Below are 19,213 nucleotides of genomic sequence, written 5' to 3'. Positions count from 1 at the left end.
GAGAACGTGAGAACACGCTGCTCGTGCGTTTGCCGGTGAGCGGAACAGGAGAACACGGTAGGCGGGCTCTTCTGCAGATTCAGTGAGGCCAACGAACCTCTCATTCAGTGCATGCAGCGGACCCTGGGAAATGGAGATCTCGAAAACCAACTGGTTTCCAACAGCAGAGCTCAATACCCCTCAGGCTAGAAATCCGTGCTACCCTCCCGTATCAATTCTCTATCGAGGAGTGGGCTTACGCTGAATAGCTAGCTTCTACCGCCTTCTTTCGGTCGGGCCACATTCTCTGAGGAGCAGCCACGATCGCCAATAGATCAAGGTCGACGTTTCGACCTCAAAAAGCCCGAAAATGAACGGAGGAGCTACGTCAGGGCTACCCCTGCTCTACGAGCAGTCTCGGCAGCTCACCAATCACGTTGTTCGTACCGACGTTCCTCAGCTAGAGCGAACGCTCGACCAGATTGATGCTGACTCAAAACGCCTATTCAAACGAACCACGCGAGTGGCGGAAATGGGAGCAGCAAGCGGAGCTGGGGGTGCTCAAGCGGTTGGACTCGATACTCGTGCGATCTATCTTCTCGCCAACAAAGGATTCGACCACGAGAAAGTCCGTCAGACCCTGGACCAGATTGACCTCACTCAATCGCTCGAACCTTTGACCGCTGTCGGTGATACTGATATCGAAGGATACTTGAAGAACGAGTATCAGAACATTGTCACGGGAGCCATATTGGATACGAAGCGAGGGACAGGAAAAGCCTTCGAGGATTCATTTGAGCGTTTATTATATCGAGACTGGGAGCGCGTTAGGAAGAAGGTCTTTCAAGAATTGGGACAGCATCACACGTCGTGGGCAAATAAAGATCAATCAGGTGCATTCCGATCATCGCAACGTGAGTCTTAAACTAGGCACTTTCAGATCATGTCAGTCTCTTTACTCACTTTTTCTCCTCCTAGCGAACCGGGACAGACTTAGTGGACAAAGCATGCCTTCAGCGGCTAGTCTTGGAAATGCGCTAAAGAGTGAGTTCGATCAAGAGTCCTCGCGCGCCTGCCATCTCTAATCAACCTGAACCTTGCAGATTACATGAATAACCCGCGGTTTGCAGCGTACGCAAATGCGCTGAAGGATCTGAACGAGAAGCGCCGGAAGGGACAAGATATGGAGTCTATTATCGCATTCTGGGATGCAGCTCGACGTGTATGCACAAACGAGCCCCTTCAAGTCCAGGGCGTCAAGTTCTGGGGTTTGTTGTACCGCATGCTGGGGCAAGATCCTAGGCACGTGCGAGATCCCAAAAGGCCAATGTTGAAAGCACGACAATTCGCAAAGCTCTACAACGACACATCAGATAGCCAGGAAGCGATTGCATTCCGGCAGCAACTGGCACAGGGCTCGCGCACATTTTTGGAAGACGAGTATCTGGGATTCCTCAAGGGTCTGCTCCGAAAAGAGCGGGTGCCCCTTGGCGGAACCCCGACGATTCACGATGAAGTGCGTGCATTCTTGCGACAGCGCCTTTTGGGAAATAGCACGCACTGGGCAGCACCACTGCAAATCGTGGAAGGACATCCTTTCTGGGCCCACATCTATACCCTTGTTCGTTGCGGGCTAGTGAGAGACGCGAATGACTTTATCGAGCGCAACACTGCGTTCTTGCAATCGGCGTCACCCGACTTCCCAGTATACTTCAAAGCGTGGATGCGTGATCCCTCAAGACGTCTCAGCCCTGATATGCGAAACCGGTTACTCAAGGAGTGGAACAGCAAGATGAGGGATAAGGCCGCCGTCGCACAAGTGGATCCATACAAAATGGTCTTGTATAAACTCTTGGGTCGCTGCGACATGCAGAACAAGAGTGTCAGCCAGCTGCGCGCACTAGAGTCAACGGAAGACTACGTCTGGCTACTGCTCGGGCTCAGCCAAGAACGGGCTTTAGAGTCTGATCCAACGCAGGACCACTACACGCTTCGCGACGTGGCCCTCCAGCTGACAAAGAGTGGGTCGGGCCACTATAAGAATATTACGTCATGGATCCAGGTCCTCATGCTCGTCGGCGAGTTCGAGTATGTCGTTGCCGAAATGATTGGGCATGATGGCTTCTCAGTCGATGCCATCTTCTTCGCACTGACTATGGCGCACTATGGGGTCCTTCGCGTTCCACCAAACCCGACTGACGTTTACGGCGGGAAGTTCCTCATTCCCGGAGACACGCTGCAGCGGCCTGGGGGAGCATACCAGTTGAGGCTCTTCAACCTGCCGCATATTGTAAACCAGTGCGTTCACAATCTTGCTCCCGGCAATCCACTCGGGGCTTTGCAGTTCGTCCTGTGGCTCGGCTTCCTCGGTTTACCTCTATCTCAGGAGGATGCTAAGCGTTTGGCCGGTGGTGGAGACAGCAGCATCTCCCAAAGCAGCGGCCGAAAATACACCAGCTACGCTCACAAGCTGATCAGGGACATCGTGCTGACATCCGGGGAGTTCGAGGCATTGGTCGGAGAAACTCATCCAAATGGAACCCGAACCCCCGGAGAAGCCGAGCGATACCAGAACCTCGTCCACATTTACAGCACGGAAGATTTCCGTAATTTTGTCACCATCCCCGCCGCTGATTCTGCCGAACGGGAAGGACGGTATCAGGAAGCCATCCTTCTTCTGAACCTGGCAGGTGAACACGGCCGCGTGGTCGATCTCCTCAACCGCCAACTCAGCGACAGACTGCTCGAACAACGCTACCGCGACGACGCTCGGGCCTCAGGATCGCAAGATGCTAGCCTCCACCAAAGCGGACGAGCCGACGTGTTCCCGAAAGAAAGTGACCCCGCCGAACTCGCCCAACAGGTTCTGCAGTACTACCAAGCACACCCGTTCATGGCGAACAAGATCGATCCAGACGCCCGGCAAACCTGCGAGCTCCTGCTGGCTCTCACGCGATTCATGCGCGCATGCACGCGCGGTGCCACCGCCAACGAGGCCCTTCCACATCTCCTCAATACTAGTCTCGTCCCTACGCGTACGGACATGCAGGAGATCCAGCAATGTGCCAATCAGTTCAAGCATCTCAACGACCTGGTGACGAAAGTCATGCCGGATGTGCTAGTCGCTGCGAGCACACTCGTGTTTGAGTCGTATCAGAGCGTAACGAGGCAGCGCGTCGGGAATCATGAGGCGTCCCACCGCGATCGGCAGTTGACCGAGCTGAAGGATCTGGCAAAAGCTCTGACCTTGTTTGCCGGGTCACTGCAGTATAGGATACCGGGGGACACGCTGACGGCCATGAACAAGATGTTGGTGTTGATGTGCTGAATGAAGCTGTGGGGTGCATCATTGTTTACTCGTGGGCTGTTGATTCCCAATCATGTAATTAATCTATCTGTTCTTTTACGAAAAATATACGTAAACACGCCGCGCTCTCTGCAAATCACAACTCTCCCTACTTCGCCGTCCCTCTCAGCGCAATGTTGCCTGAAGTCTATTGAGCGGCCGACGGCAGCAACAGCTCCTTCAGCTTCTCTCGAACGCTCTTCAGTTGCGCAACCGGTTGATCCCTAAGAAGATGCAAGAGAGTTGTTTGTACGGGTGTCGCGTGAAAACTTCTTTCAGACAACACATTACCAATCCGTGCTCAGCAAAATATCCTCAGCGTCAGCCCGTCTACCCCGTTCCGCATCCTCGGTGTCCTCCATCTCGTCGGGAAGCTCCTCGCCCTCGACGAAGTCCACAGGTTCCTCCGCCGATATGGTAAGGTACAGCTGCTCAGCTACCGCACTTCGAATCTTTGGGAACGGATGAACCAGGTAGAGGATGAGCTGACTCAGCGCGGTTGTTTTGATTTCGGGCATGAGCGGGCCCTCAATTCCACGCAGAGACGCGAAACCGCAGAGCCTGTTGGATTTGAAGAACAAAAGGTATGCGGTTAGTAGGCTTCGACTCATCTGCAAAGGAGATAGCATCAAGCCTCTTACACTTTGATACCAGCCAGCAGCTTCTTCACATCTCGGCTCTTGAACACTTCTTTCTTTGTGAGTGCCAACAGTTCCTTGAAATATGCTTCACCTGAGGTGTATCGCGCGAAGGCACCGCATCCAAAGAGTAGGTCGATTGTTTCCAGGATGCTGATGGAGACCCGATCTTGCCGATGGTAGGTCTTGAACACTTGCAAAAGGGCGGAGAACAGATCGGGGATCGTCATTTCTGGGCCTGTGCCTGACGTATCGATCGCTTGCTCAGAGAGAGACGCTGCGAACGATACGAAGCTGCTGCCGGAATGGCGGACCTGCGATGGCAAGAACTCAGTACCACGAGTCTCGTTCTCTCAATCAGGCCGCCAAACTTACCAGGCTCTCCGACAGACCGCCAATGCTGAGCACAAGTCCACTCAAAATCCGCACCCGAAACGTGGCGGCTCGCAACGCATTCGTCATAATGGGATACACTTCTGCTCCCGTGCTCCAACTCACAGTCGTCTCCTCCGGTATGTAACTCCTCAACTCGTCCCGCCCCGTAAAGTCGAAGGATGGTACCTTCCACAACAAGTACAGCAGAGCATTCCCTGCACATTCCCGCATGCGATCAATCTTCTCCACGCTTTGTTGGCAGATTTCGCCCATTATTTGGTGGCCCATTTCTGGTGAGATGTAGGCACGTCCGTCTGATATTGCTGTTGGGTACTGGACCGCCAAAGGCACCATCTGCTGAAACGCCAGGATACATGCCTGGCGGACCCAAGACCCAACATCTCCGCGGGAATCGGTGCTGTAGTCATGCATTCCATTGATCAAACCTCGCAGGATCTCTTGATACTTTGCGTGCGAGATGACGGTCGGTAGCTCCGAACCAAGATTCACGCAGATACTAGTTAGCGCTTGGATAGCGTTGCGCTTTGATTCCGCATCATCATGTGTTTTCTCTGGCTGAATATTCGATGCTTCCAGTAGGGCATCCACAATCCGTGCCACGTGAGTGCGCAGAACGAAGCCAGTCAGTTCACCAAGCGCAAGAGAATAACCTTGCCGGCGGAACTTGTTGCCAAGCGGGCTGATGCCCGCCAAGTAGGCGTCGAGAGTAGCGACGTCCATGGATGCACAGCGATTCAGTTCGCTGACAGCGCGAGCGGCCGCTAGTTGACCGGGTTGTACGCGCTGCTCTAGCGAGCCAGTCACAATCCGCCAGCAGGAGTCGATCAGGGCCGGCGACTTCTGCACTATTGGCGGCCACTCAGCCTCTGCCAAGCAACCAATGAGCTGGCAGCATCCCATTCGAGTTTGCTCACTGCCGAAGCCATCAAGATACTGCGATGGATATGAAGACAAACAGTCCGCGATGCTCTGAACGGGTGGAATGTTTAGATATGATCCACCAATCTGTATCACTTCCAACCTACTTGAATGAAATTATGAAGCTCACCTTGGTCATAGCTTCGCACCCTTCCGTGTTCCACCATCCAGGACTCCCATCGGCCACAGGGACGCACTTATACTGAGCCAGGCAGATCTGTCCAACAGCCAGCAAGGACCCATGGCGGACATCCAATTCCGGCGAAGCAATGTGGGCAACCTGCATTCACCACTCAGTATTGCAGGCGCAAACAAGTTTCGAGAACTCAGTTGAATGCTTACCAGACTCGGCAAAACCTCAGATTGGATGTACCGGGGATTGATAGGGACCAATCTAGCCAACGCCTCTGCGGCCAACTCCCGCATGGGCTTGTCCCAATGCCTTAGACTGACGTTTGCAATATGGGCACTGATGGATTTGAAGTACTCGGGAAACTTCGCAATCTCGACGGCTAGGTGTAAGAAAGCATTTGACCTATTGCCTACGGCGAAATAATCGGCAGCTGTGACGATCGCGATGCCGTGGGGAAACAAACCCTGTCTCCCAACGTTCTCTTGAAAGGCGGCGGAAGCGGCGCGCCGAATATTGATCTCACGATCGCACAAGCTAACGACGACCAGTGCCTCTGCCAGCTTATGCACGAATGGCTTGATGACTCCTGGAGCGTACGCGCGTGCAAAAGACCAGCACACGTAGCATGCTGCGTCTCGGACATGAGCTCCAACCGAGTGAGTGCCGCGTCGCAGATCGAACTTCAAAGCGAGCAACAGCCACGGAACGACTTCCTCCAATTTGTCTGGCAACAGCAAGCCGCGTCTCGATAGTTCGGCTAGCGCTAAGCAGCTCCCATGCCAAGTTGAGTCCGACACTTGGGAGAGATCATACGTGCTGCCGTCGTATCCAGGCAGAATATCTTCGGAGAGCAGCGCAATCACCGAAGCTGCAATGTCCTGTCCAAGATCTTTTGGAAGCCGCTCCATGATCCTGCCTACTCCCTTGGCTGCTGACCATCGCACGATGGTATCCTTATCACGCAGGCCATTCAGGAGAATCCCAACGATCGTCTCCATCGACTCGGGCACAAAATCATCGTCGTCGTCATCGTCAGGTGTGTCACAGCTTTCGACGCCGTTCTTACTCTCCGAGCCAATTTGTGCGAGGTTGACCTCTAGAGATCGACTACCCCTGTCGTATCGCCACTTTGCCGTGCGTGGTCGCATAAGGGCAAGGCCCACACGCTGAGTGAGTTTCATGAGAAGTTTTCGCAGGAGGGCATTGTTTTGAACAAACGGGTCGTCTATAAGAGCACAGCAGGGAAGCACAGCGTCCACAGCGGGTAGCAGGAGCTCTCTCCTTCCGCCCTCGAAGATTGCACACAAAGCGAGGAGAAGGCCTCGAAAATTGAACACATTTTCACTTCCTTGAATCTGTTCCGTTGCCCAAAGAACAAACTTCGTCAGATGCTCCGGGGCGGTGTCCTTTCTCGTGATGATCCTCATCATAAGGAGAGCTGCTCCTTCGTATTCCTTTCCCACCGCATAAAGATAGTGCTTCGCAATGTTCAGAATCCGTTCCACAAGTTGTAAGCCTCCGCCTCCTGAACCGCTGTCGATAGTTCGCAGATCAAATGGGACCATGCTCAGCAAAGATAACCACAACAGAAGCACATAACGTCCTTCCCAAAAAGAGGCGTCCTCGTGCTCCATCATAACCTCCAGATAGAATGCCACCGGCTCCAAGTCCACGACCTTGTGCGAGAAGAGCTTGACGACAGTTTTGTATCCGCGAACTTTCGTCAAACAGTACATGAAGGACAAGAACGGGGCTAGCACCGGTTTGATTTGCACCGCGAGATCTTTGCGTTTTGCCGAATCAAAATCATGGACAGATGACAAAATGACGCTGAGGTTCTCCATCAGAGGCTGCACCAGATCCTCAAGATGCGGATCAAGGAGGTGTGGTTGCTCTTGGTACTTCCCACAGATCAGTTGCACTTTGTTAAACTTCAGCTGATCCTCATTGGTGATATCCGGTATGTGTGGTTTCCAGTCATCGCTCTGCGTCGATAAAGCCTCTATGTCCCTGTTCAACTGCTCCAATATGCCAACCAGTTGCGCCAACGACTGTTTGACCTCGTCTGTTTCTGGGAAAAAGGAACGGAATTGCTCTGGGCAGTCATCGTCCATATTATCTTCTGCCGTTGCCGGGCGAACAGGAACCCCGACAGTGGCGTCGGCCAGCATATCCACCGTACGGCAGAGCCCGCTGACAATAAGAAGCGGCCTGGGACCGTGGGCGGACGTCTTCTCCCCCTGCGCAAACGGTCCTTACAAAGCCCACGCGTGAGATGGGGACCCCGGTTTCTATAGTGGTTGTCCCACGCCTACTGTATAAGCCCTGGCCACTATCTAGCTCTACGCAGTGTTGCTGTTGCTTCTGCTGTTGCCGCGACACTTCAGAACGCTGGCAGCCTGGTGGGAGCTGGTAGGCCGATGTCACAACAGTCTGCAACAGTGGCCAACGATCGCAACACGTGAGCTCGGGAAGCGAAACTGGCTTTCGAGGATTTCGAGGATGTGCTCACAACACGTCCCCGCTGCACTCGGCGCTGCAATATTTGGCTGTCAACTGGGACTCTTGACGTTCGAACCACCGCAAGACGAAGAGCGGACAACTCCCATCAGCGCCTACATAGGAGAAGGACTGGCCCATTTCGACTCTAGCTCGACAAAGACCGAGCAGGATTTGTGACGGACCGGTGGCATAGCGCTTCTCCTCCCACAGTCGACAAGGATGACCAGTTCAAACCGAAACAATCTGAACTTCAGAGATGTAGCCATCAGCGAGGACCGAGGGGGAAAGCAAGAGACGAAGGACATTCTGTTCCCTCACCAGATGGAGGATGTCGCTCAGATAGCAGTCGATATCGGGGGAAGTTTGGCGAAAGTGGTGTACTTCTCGCGTACACCGGGGAAACCCGGAGGGCGGATGAACTTTGTCAAGTTCGAAACGCAACACATCGATCAATGCGTTGATTTCATCTACAATGTCCTCTATGATGCTTATCATGGCCAAATCCCATTGGAGAAACGAGTCATCAAAGCGACGGGAGGTGGTGCGCACAAGTTCTATGACCTCTTCCGCGAAAAGCTCGGCGTTGAGATGGAACGAGAGGATGAGATGGAGTGCCTTATATCCGGACTCAACTTCTTGGTCCGGCAAATCTCCTCAGAAGTTTTCACGTACGATGAACGTCGCCCGGAACCGCTACAATACGAATCCACACCGCCTGAGCTATTTCCCTACATGTTGGTGAACATTGGCTCAGGAGTCAGTATTCTCAAAGTCACCAGCGAATCCACCTATGAGAGAATTAGCGGATCGGCTTTGGGAGGGGGGACTCTGTGGGGTCTTCTGTCGCTGTTGACGGATGCCACGGATTACGACGAGATGCTCGAACTCTCCAAGTCTGGAGACAACAAGAACGTGGATATGTTGGTCGGAGATATTTACGGGGGCGACTACCCCAAGATTGGGCTTAAGGGTTCGGCAATTGCGTCGTCATTTGGAAAGGTTTTTAAGACCCCTGCGGCTGAACGTAAAGACAAGTTCCGCCAAGAGGATATCTCTCGGTCCTTGCTCTACCTTGTGAGCAACAACATTGGACAAATCGCTTACCTTAACGCCCAAGCACACGGAATACAAAGAATCTACTTTAGCGGGTTCTTCATTCGAGGCCATCCCATCACCATGAACACCCTGAGCTATGCTATCAACTTCTGGTCGAAAGGCAAAATCATGGCGCTGTTCCTGAGACACGAAGGCTACCTCGGTGCGATGGGCGCCTTCTTCAGGCACTATCCTCAACGGGACCGACCAAAGTCATTCACAGAGAATTTTACGCGCGTTGAGAGAATCTCGGGAACAGCATTGAGCGCCGTTGGGACCTTAGATCAGTTCCCAATCAACCTCACTCAATTCCCCCTTCTGCGAAACCCTGCCGTTTACAATCCCGACACCACCGATCTTTCGAAATCGGTGACGCTCCAGCAATACTGGATAGACCTTCTCGACAGAAACTTGGCTTCCCTTACGTCGATGGCATTGCAATACAGAGCCGATCCCGACGGTGAGAATGAAGCAATTGCATCCGCGGATTCAGCCGACCGTGCGTCAAGCTTCGAGTCGATGTATAGGGAACACCTCCGGCGATTGCGCAAAGAACCCACGGCATACGGGGTGCTCTCCGTGCGGTCATTGCTTGACCTTCGGGAGCAATGTTTGCGGGAAATGGGATTTACCGACATTTTTTCCGCCGTAAAGCAAAACGAGAACGAGGCCGCCGTAGCTGGCCTGCCTGCCCTACTCAAACGTGTGGACGCCCTCGAGGAAGGTCAGAGATTCGAGACGTTGATCTCGAACGTGTTGGCCGGGAACATGTATGACTGGGGATCCACTGCTGTTCAGGAGCTCCTTCGACAAGGAGTACTGGACTTTGAGACCGCGAAGGAAAAAGTGGGCAGGCCGTCCAAGTTCGACGGAACCCCGCAACTGAAGGCGCGCTTGCTGGATCAGTCTCAGGCACCTTACCGCAAGGCCCTGATTTTTGTGGACAACAGCGGAGCCGACATCGTCCTCGGAATCCTGCCGTTTGCAAGATTCCTCCTCAGCAAAGGCACGCAAGTGATACTTGCCGCAAACACCTCTCCTTCCGTGAACGACATTACCGCAGAAGAACTGCGACTGTTGCTGACCAATCTGTCGGACCCTACCCTCCAATCCGCGTGGACTGAAAAGCGCTTGGGTGTGGTAGAGACCGGAATGAGCGGTCCGTGTTTGAACCTCCGCAGGGTCGGTGAAGAACTGGCTGCATCATGTCAAGGCGTCGACTTCCTGGTCATTGAAGGGATGGGCAGAGCGATTCATACGAATTTCTTTGCCCAGCTCAAAGTGGACACCTTAAAGATTGGTGGTAGGTCTTCAGAGACAATCGCTTAGTAGACATACTTGGAGCTGATCCACCCTCCTCGTTACAGTCTTCAAGAACCCCCAAGTGGCCATGCAACTGAACGCTGAAATGTACGATGGCATTGTGATATACGAGCCCGCAGCCTCGGCAGCCCAATAAGCCAAATGGCCAAGGCCATTTCATTCGTACTGTAGTGTAGTTTGTTTCTGTGGTATCTACTTTCCGGCGGCCGTATCTGCGATGACTACCTATACAGCGTGAGACTCGGGTTTGAACTCCCCACTGGCGTACTCGGACTCCAACAGCAGATCTGTCGTAACTCCTTCGTTTACTCTCCACACTTTAGTTTTTCTCATTCAAGTCATTCATTTCGCAGTACGCAACAACTTGATATCAGGCTAAATATACTTCATTTCCCCATCTGACCTTCGCTCGAATGTATACGTCATTGTGCCAGAACTGTCACATAATCTTCGAACCATATCTTCCCGTCGGTCGGATCCGTGCATGCCTGATTGAGGGGACCAAACTCAGCTTGGAATGATGTTCTGACAGTAGAGCCCCCGAATCAGCACATACCATCAACATTTCGTCCATTTCATCTTTTGTAAAAGGCTCCCCTTCCGACATCATGTATTCCCGAAGGTCGTCTGGTGTTAAGTAACCTTTATTGTCCGTGTCAAGTGCCTACGTACTGCATAAGGATGGTAATCGGGCGAGGCGATGTTATATCCTTTCTGGACCTACTAGGAATGCTCGATAGAGTTTCTGGAGATTTTTGGAGTAGCTTTTCAGTCTCGTGATTGTAAAAGCGTTCAACTTCAAGTGGTAACTGACCTCCTCATCGTCCCTCATGGGATTGTTCGTCAAAAGCCGAAATGCAACCTTCTGCAGCCTTTCGAAAGAGATGTATCCCGTTTTCTCCTCATCCTCCATCTGTATAGTGTGGATTCAATGCCGTCTTTCAACATGGAAACTGGGAACAGTTGGCCTCAAGGTTGGATTTCGAATGCTTACTTCCGCAATGTATCCACGGAGCTGTTCCTCCGATGGAAACAGGCCAAGCGATCGAATGATAGTTCCGACTTCTCGTACTGAAGGGTAGAATGAGATTTGCAATTTGCGCTGTTGAACGAAAACCCCTCACATCCAAGGGTTACGAGCACCTTACCATCGCACATCTGGTTTTCTGCTTGATCAAAAGTGTCGAAAGCTGAAGGCATATCATGGCAAATCATCTGCATTAGCTCACAACAGTTCACTTTTGAAGTGGAATGGGTGCAGCTCACCTTTCTTGATTTTCTTCATCCATGCGAGCCTGGGGTTGAAAGACAGTTATCGACTTTTGCCTCGTTTACGGAGGGCAAGCAAACGACCGCAAGACACCCACCTGGTTTCCTCGGGAACAATGATTTCCGTTGGCGCTGATGGAGCCGCTGACGCTGCCTTCCGGCCACTCTTTCCTCGCTTTGGCATGATTGATTCCAAGTGATTCCACTTAGCTGCATCAATCGGAGCAAGAGGGAAGCCTACACAGAGACGCACAGAGCGGAGTCAGGATAATTTGACAGCGCGTGTACCGACGCCGTCTGCTACATTGCCAACAGAGATACTGGCAATAGCCGTCGGCCGGGAGATAGTCTCTGAGTGCGAAGCATACGCTGCTATCCAGCGGAATTTGTTATCGATCTCACATGGCATAGAACAGGGAACGAGCGTGAAGGGATCTGGAGCCACGACATCCCTCTTAACATTCGCAATTTCATGTAAGGAAAAAAATCAACTAACTGTCACAGCAAGGTCTAGCCTATCATGCAAGGTACCGGAATGCTGCATATAGAATAAACCCGGCGCTAATCGCAGTTGTGACTCCAGACACCTGCACGCTGCCGGACACGAAAGTGTCGCGTGGCGGAGACCCACTGCCACCCCCCGTTGAACCACCCGTTGACCCACCCTTTGAAGTGTCGTTCTTCGCGGGAACGGCAGTGGCATTTGCAAGATAACGTGTCTGCGTCATGGGAAGCCAATCAGCTTTGAACGCGTTGAGAATCGTGGAATTCCATGTGATACGGTAGTCCCGGAACGTCTGCTCTTCGTTCTTGGCCCACTCGAAGAGGCAAATGCCTTTGATGCGGGGGTGTGCAGCGAAGAACGTTTCGTTGGTAATGTATTCCCGCCATATGCTTTGCTTTATCGCCAGCTCCCCCGGCCCCGGGTCGATTGTGACGTTCGGGTACCCGTACCAATAAACATGAAAAGCGGAAGCGGTCTAGCGTCTAGTTAGATTCTGTATATGTAATTACGCGATAGGGAATCGAAGTATCTGAACTCACCTCCGATATCATCATTGGCTTGTTATACCCTCGAGACGATGCGTACTTGTCGTAGAAATCGAATTCTGAGATGGTACGGTTGGCTGCGGACGTCTCTACACCTTGAACGCCGTCCAAAATGTTGCGAATATATGTACTTGGCGGGACGACATTGGCATTCCAAGGGAAAACGCTGGACAAACGAGTTAGCCATTGGGAGCACCTCAAATCAAGTCCGAGGGGGGAAGATACCCATACGCGCTTACGTTCCGAAGTAGTATAGGGAAACACCAACCCAATCGACGTAGCTGGACAAATGGAAGTAAATCAATGTTCTTTCCGTCAAAGAGAGCGCGCACAGAGGTAGGTATGCACTCACTCGGAGCCTGGCCAATAGGGATCGTATGGATCATCCTTTGAATGAGGGTAACGTGCTCTTAGGACATTGCACTATACTTGATGGTGCCGGTAGGAACCTACCTGATTGTCCAGAACACCGTCTCCATTGGTGTCCAACGCGGCGAATTCGGTTGCGTTGACGCTGGTGCTTCGATTGTATGGTCCATTTGAGCTGGTGAACGGGGCGAAAGAACCCCCATAGAACGGATATCCATTGCCCGTATTTGGCGACCACAAGAACGCCACGGAGTCAGCGGAAGTCGTTACTGATGCCACTCGAGTGCGCACAGCCGTCACGATCTTCTGCCATAGCGCTTTGTATCGCAGAGGTCTTTGTCCATGCGCGTACCAATTCCCTAATATGGCATTGTCAGGTCAGAGAGGCCGCTGTGAAAGAGGATGCCCCACCATTCCGCCGAGCCTCACCATTCATCTCCGATGCTATACGGACCATGACCCGCCGTCCATTCGCGGCGTATCCCGCGATCAGATTGGCCACCTCTAATATGACAGTACCTCTCTCAATCTGGTAAAAAGCATCATTGCCGGTTCCGGAGAAGGTGTAGTTGAATCGTGGGAACAGCGTGAGTAAAAGAATGGGATTACCACCAAGACCGTCTAAGAGATGGGTGGGTAGAGCTTCGGACGGGTTGATTGGGATCTCTAATGCCATCTGGAACAGAGTCGCATTGAGCCCTAGCCTTTTGTTGAACGCGGCTGGGGTGTCTTGGTTTGGGTGAGTATCTACAAATGCTCGGACGCTCAGTTTTCTTTCCATGTCCGTCTCAACATTCATGCCTATATTCGCGAACTCACCCAGCCATGCGCCGAATAGTAATCCCGACGTTGGTTCGAGCGGTGCTGCTCGCAAGCCTGCGGTACATAACAAGAACGCCGCATAGATCAAAATTTGAAGAGCCATCTCCAGGCAGGCACACCGCTGTCCAGGAAAAGATATCCTTCGGTGTTGACGACGGTTTCCCAACGATTAAGAGATCCTCGCTTTGGATCATTGCAAACAGAGTGCCCATACCGCAACTCTTTTTAAAGACATGCATGGGGCCCATCTCACCTGAAACCAAAAGGAAGATGAGTCAGAGAAGATTAAGTCTATCGGCGAAGGAGGTGGAAGTGCCGCTGATAGGACTCGAGACTGACAGAATCCCGATGCTGACATAAGATGTCGAAATATCGGAAATGCCCACTTCCGCCCACCGACAGGACGCGGGCGCAAAAGAACAAAAGAAGGGCATGAGGAAAGTGATGGAGCAGGCCAATGTGAGGAATGATGAATCTGCTGCGCCAAGGGCGCCGGGGGCGGATGCTGTGACGAAGGTGACCAATAGCCTATAGGCTGCGATGAGGTAGAAGATCTAGGCAGAAGGTAAAGCTTGCAGCTGATGTGAACGGAACGAAAGTTCTTTTCCCTGGCTTTGGCTCTTGAATAGAATAATGGGCATCGTAACCATGCTGTCTCGGTGTCCAAGCCGCGTTGACGTATGAGTGCATCTATTTCTATGCCTATGCTTCTACATACAGTGTGCATATCTGCCTGTTTGTTTGAGATCGGCTTTTTGATTATCGCAGTTTGACGTATCCGGTCGCAGGTCCGGTTTGCTTGCGTCGCCTGAGACAGACGCTAACGATCAAGATCACGGCGCCCAATCCGATTGCGACGCATCCGAGAAATATGAAGATGGTATGTGGAACATCAGCAAGCGCCAGCATGCCTACAGGGATATGGAGGGAGAATGGGATGAATATCAGAGCGCCCACATCTCAAACCCGCTTTGTGCTTGCCTTGGCCGTCCGGCAACGGTTGACATCCTGCGCAAGGCATCCCAACGAGCAGTTCCCTTGAAGGGAGTAGTGCTGGAATGAGTAGCGAGATCAAGATTTGCAAATGCGCTCTCACGAAGAGCCGTAGATAAAGAAACCCCCGAATATTTTAAGTTATGCGGTACGACAATAAGGTATTTACAAATGCTTTGCCTGTCAATAAAATTACGGGTAGGGATTCTACATGCAAAAACTACCCTCTCTGCTCTGCGCTCTACTTCAAAGACGGCTTGCCACCACTTTTCCCCTTTGCAGCGGTACCTTTCCCAGACCTAACATACTTCAATGGCGCAATAACGGTTCCGAGCTTTGGCTGGATCCTTGGCTTGATAGCAGAGCTGTGGGCAGACGCGGCGTTCCATTCTTTGCCGATGGGCGCGCGGATGGTGCGTTCGTATTGCTCCCGGCTGTCGAAGCCATGGGGGACTTGTGGGACGGTGTATTTGACAGACTACATGACAATTATGACACAGAATGAGCCAAAGACCTCAAGATGCCCAATGATGGCTGTGCACAGAACGTACCTTCTTCAGCCTCTTTTCGTTGATAATGACATGCTTCAATTTGGCATCCTGTCGTTTATCAGCCTTGACACCATCTCCAGCTTTTGCCTTTTTGACGACTTTAGTCTTTGTCTTCAACCCGATACCGCCCCACGATCCCCATCCAGGCAGCGTCACATCCACGTCTTTCGGCTGGTCTTCATCAATAGTCCGTTGCTTCTCATCCTCGAAATCTGCTGCGACATCATCGTTGGCAAACGCCATCTGCATGAGATCGCGCTGGGTGAACTGAACCAGTTTGCTCTTTGTCCTCGTGTGAACCATGCCGGTGTCGAAATCGCTGTCAGAGTCGGACTCGGCGTATGCCGGAAGGGCAGGAGTTGGCGCCGATTTGGCTTCTGCTTTCGTATTTGACTTTTGCTTGGGTTGCTGCACAGGCGTGGCGTCCTCAGCCTCATCCCCATATGTTGGTAGTGCCCCTTCCAATGCCTTCACACCATCGAGATTCAGCTCGACATCACCAATCGCAGCGTCCAGCTCAGCCCGCCTCCTAGCCTTGTTCTGCTGAGACAGTTTCTCAATCGCCACCTCCGTCTTTCCACCTCTCAGTAGCGTGCCCCCATTCGCAATGCTCTTCTTCACGGATTTGACGCTGTCCGCTCCTGCGAGCCATGGATTGGCCTCTGGCAACTCGTCCGTTTGCGCGCGCTTACGGGACGCTTTAGACGGTGCGACTTCTTCTTCGTCCTCTACATCCGGTGCTACCTCGGCCTGCTTGGAGTGATACCGTTGCTTCCGTGCGGATGGAACGGGTGGTGCCGACGGCGCCGGCTGGTCCTTGGACTTTCCGTTGGTTTCAGGTGGAGCTTGAACTTCAGGGCCTTTCAGCGAAGATACGTCGCGCTTGTTGGCGTCTCCAACGAAGGAGGTGTCCTTCGCCATCTCCAATTCAAACGACTCAACGGGGAACAGAGGCGCCTGCTGGACAATCGACTTCCCAACGCTTATTGGCTTCGCAACCTGGACACTGTATCCATCTGCTTCGTCCTCGGACTCCGATTTGACATTGGTAGACCGCGAGATGGCGGCTTTAGCATCGAAGGTGCGACGACCGGCGTTGCCACCCACTGTTTGCCCGCCGACTTCTTCCCTCGCTTCTCCTCCAGCTGCGGCTTCTTCGTCACTTGACTGGTAGTCATCTCGAAGGCCGTCGCGAGTATTTGCGAGACTTTCTCGAGCTTCCTTCTTCTGGCGCTCAAGCCCACGTTGCATGAACTTCATCGCAAAGACACCCTGCGTTGGCGTGTGATTCTCATCATCCATCTCCTCCTCTAACGAGTCCAGCTGTGAGATAGCAGACTTGCGGACGGAATCTTCGTCCAAGTCCATCCCCTCAGCCCCGCTGTCATCCGCTTCCGAGCCTTCCCCTTCCGATTCCCCAGACTCGATACCCTGAATCTTCCGCTTCAGCTCCTCATGCTTGTTGAGTTGCTCCATGACGGCCCTATGGGATTCTGGGTCTCCGTCCTTGCGATTGAGCATCTGTTTCGCCCACTTGCCGGTGTTTTTGTGCTTCAGCGACATCCGCTCCTGAGCCCGTGCCGACTCTCGCTTTTCCATCTCTTGACGAGCCAACTCTGGGTCCAATCGCTTAAGCTCTTCAATGGACAGGTCTTCTTTTGCCTTCTCCTTCTTGTGCAGTTTGCGGTAGGCTTTGCTTTTGATTTTGGCGACTTTCTTCATCTTCTGTTCCTTGAAGAAGAGGAGTGATCGCATCTTGGAGAGTTCTGCTCGGCGCTCGGCAAGCTGTATAGGTAGGCGAGTCTTAGCGAAAAGTATGCCTACATGACATGAGCGGGCCCGTACTAACCTCCTCTTTCGTTATCTTTTTCAATTGCAGCTCCTCCAATTCAGCCTGATTCCTTTCGGATAGGGCCGACTCTTTCAGAAGCTTCTGAATTTCATTCTCCAGATTCGTTTCAGGCTGCGGAAAGTTCAGACTATTAGAAAATGTTTGTCGTGGATGGCTTTGAGACGCGAATTATACCTGGAACTTTCCGACAAGAGCACCGCTTGAAATGTTCATGGGAGCCGCCTCATCTGTGGGCAAAACAAGATGATCGGCTTCCCGGTTGACCTTTACAATATTTTGCCACTTGGTGACTTCCTTCTTGGTCCGGTCATATGCCGCTGTCCGGTCATAACGGTCCTGTACCACCTTTGGTAACGGTGCTGCTACAGTCGTCGTTTTGCCCTTGGCCTTATCAAGTTGGTCAAGCTGCTTCTTGAGAGCAGCGAACCCGGTACGGTCGTCCAAAGAACTCATGAGATCTTCTAGCCTGATCTTCTGCCTCGTGTCATCACCATTACTGCTATCTTTGGCCGGTACGTTGAATTCAGATTCTTCGTAGGCTTCGGCCCTTTCTGGCCTCCGTTTCCGTTTCCTCTGCTTTCCATCGAGGGCCAGGACATAAGAAGATAGCTGGTCGGGATTGTCTTCCTCTTCGGAGTCATCATCCTCATCATCATCGTCCGTCCCAACTTCTTCGTCCATTTCGTCAGCCATCGTCTGGTCGAAATCGAGGTCCTTTCTCGGTAGCAAATCAGAGAAGGTTTTGTCAGTCTTCGCTTTCGGTTTCGATTTGTGAGATTCGCCGAGCATGTCGGAAATATCCATAAAGTCTGCATCGTCGTCCTCGTCCTCTCCCTCTTCTTCGTCCTCATCACTCTCCATGGTGACTCCACCGTCTGCCACGCCCACCGATGTTGATTTCTTGCTCGATAACGTTTCCTTGTCCTCAAAGTAAGCTCCATACTTTTCCTCGTCACTGTCTCCGAAAGCCTCGTCCTCCTCGATTTCCTCATCATCCTCTTCGTTGATCGTGTCTACGTGGTATTCATAATTGTCCACCTCGTCCAACGAAACATCATGCCCTCCCCGCCGGGCAAATATTCTCCTCTCGTCCTCTTCGCCGTCGGACGCTTCGTAAATGTCGTGCCGAGTTTTCGCTTTCGCTTTCCGGTTTGAACTGAGCTTGCCAACCGCCATGCCGTGGGAACTCGAGCTTCCAATGTAAGAGACACTGCCCTTCTCATTCGCTTTCGCTACACCACCATTGTTGCCTTTCTGGCGTTTGGCAGGTGGTTTGTTCCCGGAGTCTTTCTTTCCGGACGGTCTTCCACCACGGTTGACCATTCTGCCTAGCTTCAGGTTATTCGCTTGATGGACTGGCAACAAGAACGCTACAGGTAGCCGTGAGAGAGCGTCTTCGTTTTTGCGCCAGCAGCGACTAGTACTGCGAATACTTCAGTCGTCGTTTGCAGCTTTGCTAATGCCTTGTGGGTTCAAATCAGGAATAGGCAAATGCAAAGGGCAACTTGCGACGCGTGGCGCAGGTGTGTGGCGCAGGGCGAGCCTTCGCACAACTCCACAAGCTCCTGGAGTGACGCTTGCAAGGCACTCATCAAACAAACGGCAACATACCGGCGCCATGTCTACTGGGGAAAGTGCTAACCAATTTGCAAACGACGGCTCGTTCTTAGCAAATTTCCTCGTTCAGCAGCAGCAAAGAGACGCAGAGAAGCCCTCGAACCAGCAAGAGGAGAAACAACCACCGGCGCCGCCCCTGATAGCGCAGACCAGCAGGAAAAAGGCGACAAGCGTTCCACTGAAGAAAAAGTCTGCTGTAGTGGCGCTTTCAAAGCTTGCGAAGCCTTCAATTTTCGAGGATGACGATGGGGACGAGCAGGAGCGTGTATCGAATACATCTCGGGTTTTCATAGGACTGGGTGGCTCTGCCACCTACACTACAGTGCGTAAACCAGAATATGCTGTTGGGTACGACTATCA

At 52.4% G+C, this 19,213-nt stretch overlaps 6 protein-coding genes across 6 annotated transcripts; 2 read left to right on the top strand and 4 right to left on the bottom strand.

Moving 5' to 3' along the window:
* Nucleotides 1-66: 66 nt before the first annotated feature.
* On the top strand, nucleotides 67-3,345 carry EV422DRAFT_577623 (Nup93/Nic96-domain-containing protein). The gene is made up of 3 exons (XM_053073261.1): nucleotides 67-893; nucleotides 958-1,023; nucleotides 1,083-3,345. The coding sequence occupies exons 1-3, from the start codon at nucleotides 350-352 to the stop codon at nucleotides 3,305-3,307; spliced, it is 2,835 nt and encodes a 944-aa protein (XP_052926879.1). The 5' UTR covers nucleotides 67-349; the 3' UTR covers nucleotides 3,308-3,345.
* A 114-nt stretch (nucleotides 3,346-3,459) lies between these two features.
* Nucleotides 3,460-7,909, bottom strand: EV422DRAFT_404161 (armadillo-type protein). The gene is made up of 5 exons (XM_053066974.1): nucleotides 5,620-7,909; nucleotides 5,408-5,557; nucleotides 4,339-5,328; nucleotides 3,967-4,277; nucleotides 3,460-3,886 (listed from the first exon to the last, which is right to left on the bottom strand). Exons 1-5 carry the CDS (start codon nucleotides 7,579-7,581, stop codon nucleotides 3,613-3,615), a joined length of 3,687 nt encoding a protein of 1,228 aa, XP_052926878.1. The 5' UTR covers nucleotides 7,582-7,909; the 3' UTR covers nucleotides 3,460-3,612.
* A 1-nt stretch (nucleotide 7,910) lies between these two features.
* Nucleotides 7,911-10,662, top strand: EV422DRAFT_404117 (fumble-domain-containing protein). Its single transcript, XM_053066973.1, has 3 exons — nucleotides 7,911-10,310; nucleotides 10,375-10,564; nucleotides 10,654-10,662. Exons 1-2 carry the CDS (start codon nucleotides 8,132-8,134, stop codon nucleotides 10,464-10,466), a joined length of 2,271 nt encoding a protein of 756 aa, XP_052926877.1. The 5' UTR covers nucleotides 7,911-8,131; the 3' UTR covers nucleotides 10,467-10,564; nucleotides 10,654-10,662.
* Nucleotides 10,545-12,002, bottom strand: EV422DRAFT_403996 (uncharacterized protein). Its single transcript, XM_053066972.1, has 9 exons — nucleotides 11,904-12,002; nucleotides 11,698-11,836; nucleotides 11,597-11,625; nucleotides 11,479-11,520; nucleotides 11,325-11,401; nucleotides 11,145-11,243; nucleotides 11,055-11,075; nucleotides 10,887-10,994; nucleotides 10,545-10,818 (listed from the first exon to the last, which is right to left on the bottom strand). The coding sequence occupies exons 2-9, from the start codon at nucleotides 11,781-11,783 to the stop codon at nucleotides 10,753-10,755; spliced, it is 528 nt and encodes a 175-aa protein (XP_052926876.1). The 5' UTR covers nucleotides 11,784-11,836; nucleotides 11,904-12,002; the 3' UTR covers nucleotides 10,545-10,752.
* On the bottom strand, nucleotides 11,902-14,117 carry EV422DRAFT_524517 (glycoside hydrolase superfamily). The gene is made up of 7 exons (XM_053069990.1): nucleotides 13,838-14,117; nucleotides 13,448-13,765; nucleotides 13,103-13,377; nucleotides 13,002-13,036; nucleotides 12,889-12,930; nucleotides 12,644-12,815; nucleotides 11,902-12,579 (listed from the first exon to the last, which is right to left on the bottom strand). Exons 1-7 carry the CDS (start codon nucleotides 13,941-13,943, stop codon nucleotides 12,118-12,120), a joined length of 1,410 nt encoding a protein of 469 aa, XP_052926875.1. The 5' UTR covers nucleotides 13,944-14,117; the 3' UTR covers nucleotides 11,902-12,117.
* Nucleotides 14,118-14,988: 871 nt separating this feature from the next.
* Nucleotides 14,989-18,694, bottom strand: EV422DRAFT_403974 (Utp14 protein-domain-containing protein). Its single transcript, XM_053066971.1, has 4 exons — nucleotides 17,411-18,694; nucleotides 17,234-17,347; nucleotides 15,385-17,169; nucleotides 14,989-15,311 (listed from the first exon to the last, which is right to left on the bottom strand). Exons 1-4 carry the CDS (start codon nucleotides 18,557-18,559, stop codon nucleotides 15,075-15,077), a joined length of 3,285 nt encoding a protein of 1,094 aa, XP_052926874.1. The 5' UTR covers nucleotides 18,560-18,694; the 3' UTR covers nucleotides 14,989-15,074.
* Between the last annotated feature and the right edge of the window lie 519 nt (nucleotides 18,695-19,213).

This window comes from Fimicolochytrium jonesii, assembly GCF_025526975.1.
Source record: "Fimicolochytrium jonesii strain JEL569 chromosome Unknown EV422scaffold_7, whole genome shotgun sequence".
Taxonomy (NCBI): Eukaryota; Fungi; Chytridiomycota; class Chytridiomycetes; order Spizellomycetales; family Powellomycetaceae; genus Fimicolochytrium; species Fimicolochytrium jonesii.
The sequence above is the reverse complement of the archived record's forward strand: the minus strand, read 5'-3'. Positions and strand labels throughout refer to the sequence as shown.

Coding starts and splice junctions, on each gene's coding strand:
- EV422DRAFT_577623 (XM_053073261.1), top strand. CDS start 350: ATGAACGGAGGAGCTACGTCAGGGCTACCCCTGCTCTACGAGCAGTCT. Junction 894..957: donor TGCATTCCGATCATCGCAAC/GTGAGTCTTAAA, acceptor TTCTCCTCCTAG/CGAACCGGGACAGACTTAGT. Junction 1,024..1,082: donor TCTTGGAAATGCGCTAAAGA/GTGAGTTCGATC, acceptor TGAACCTTGCAG/ATTACATGAATAACCCGCGG.
- EV422DRAFT_404161 (XM_053066974.1), bottom strand. CDS start 7,581: ATGCTGGCCGACGCCACTGTCGGGGTTCCTGTTCGCCCGGCAACGGCA. Junction 5,558..5,619: donor CTGAGGTTTTGCCGAGTCTG/GTAAGCATTCAA, acceptor TGGTGAATGCAG/GTTGCCCACATTGCTTCGCC. Junction 3,887..3,966: donor CTGCTGGCTGGTATCAAAGT/GTAAGAGGCTTG, acceptor CAAATCCAACAG/GCTCTGCGGTTTCGCGTCTC.
- EV422DRAFT_404117 (XM_053066973.1), top strand. CDS start 8,132: ATGACCAGTTCAAACCGAAACAATCTGAACTTCAGAGATGTAGCCATC. Junction 10,311..10,374: donor GGACACCTTAAAGATTGGTG/GTAGGTCTTCAG, acceptor TCCTCGTTACAG/TCTTCAAGAACCCCCAAGTG.
- EV422DRAFT_403996 (XM_053066972.1), bottom strand. CDS start 11,783: ATGCCAAAGCGAGGAAAGAGTGGCCGGAAGGCAGCGTCAGCGGCTCCA. Junction 11,626..11,697: donor ATTGTTCCCGAGGAAACCAG/GTGGGTGTCTTG, acceptor TTTCAACCCCAG/GCTCGCATGGATGAAGAAAA. Junction 11,076..11,144: donor CCATGAGGGACGATGAGGAG/GTCAGTTACCAC, acceptor AAAAATCTCCAG/AAACTCTATCGAGCATTCCT.
- EV422DRAFT_524517 (XM_053069990.1), bottom strand. CDS start 13,943: ATGGCTCTTCAAATTTTGATCTATGCGGCGTTCTTGTTATGTACCGCA. Junction 13,766..13,837: donor ACTATTCGGCGCATGGCTGG/GTGAGTTCGCGA, acceptor GAGCATTTGTAG/ATACTCACCCAAACCAAGAC. Junction 12,931..13,001: donor CCCTATTGGCCAGGCTCCGA/GTGAGTGCATAC, acceptor CCATTTGTCCAG/CTACGTCGATTGGGTTGGTG.
- EV422DRAFT_403974 (XM_053066971.1), bottom strand. CDS start 18,559: ATGGTCAACCGTGGTGGAAGACCGTCCGGAAAGAAAGACTCCGGGAAC. Junction 17,348..17,410: donor CTCTTGTCGGAAAGTTCCAG/GTATAATTCGCG, acceptor AACTTTCCGCAG/CCTGAAACGAATCTGGAGAA. Junction 15,312..15,384: donor ACGAAAAGAGGCTGAAGAAG/GTACGTTCTGTG, acceptor ATTGTCATGTAG/TCTGTCAAATACACCGTCCC.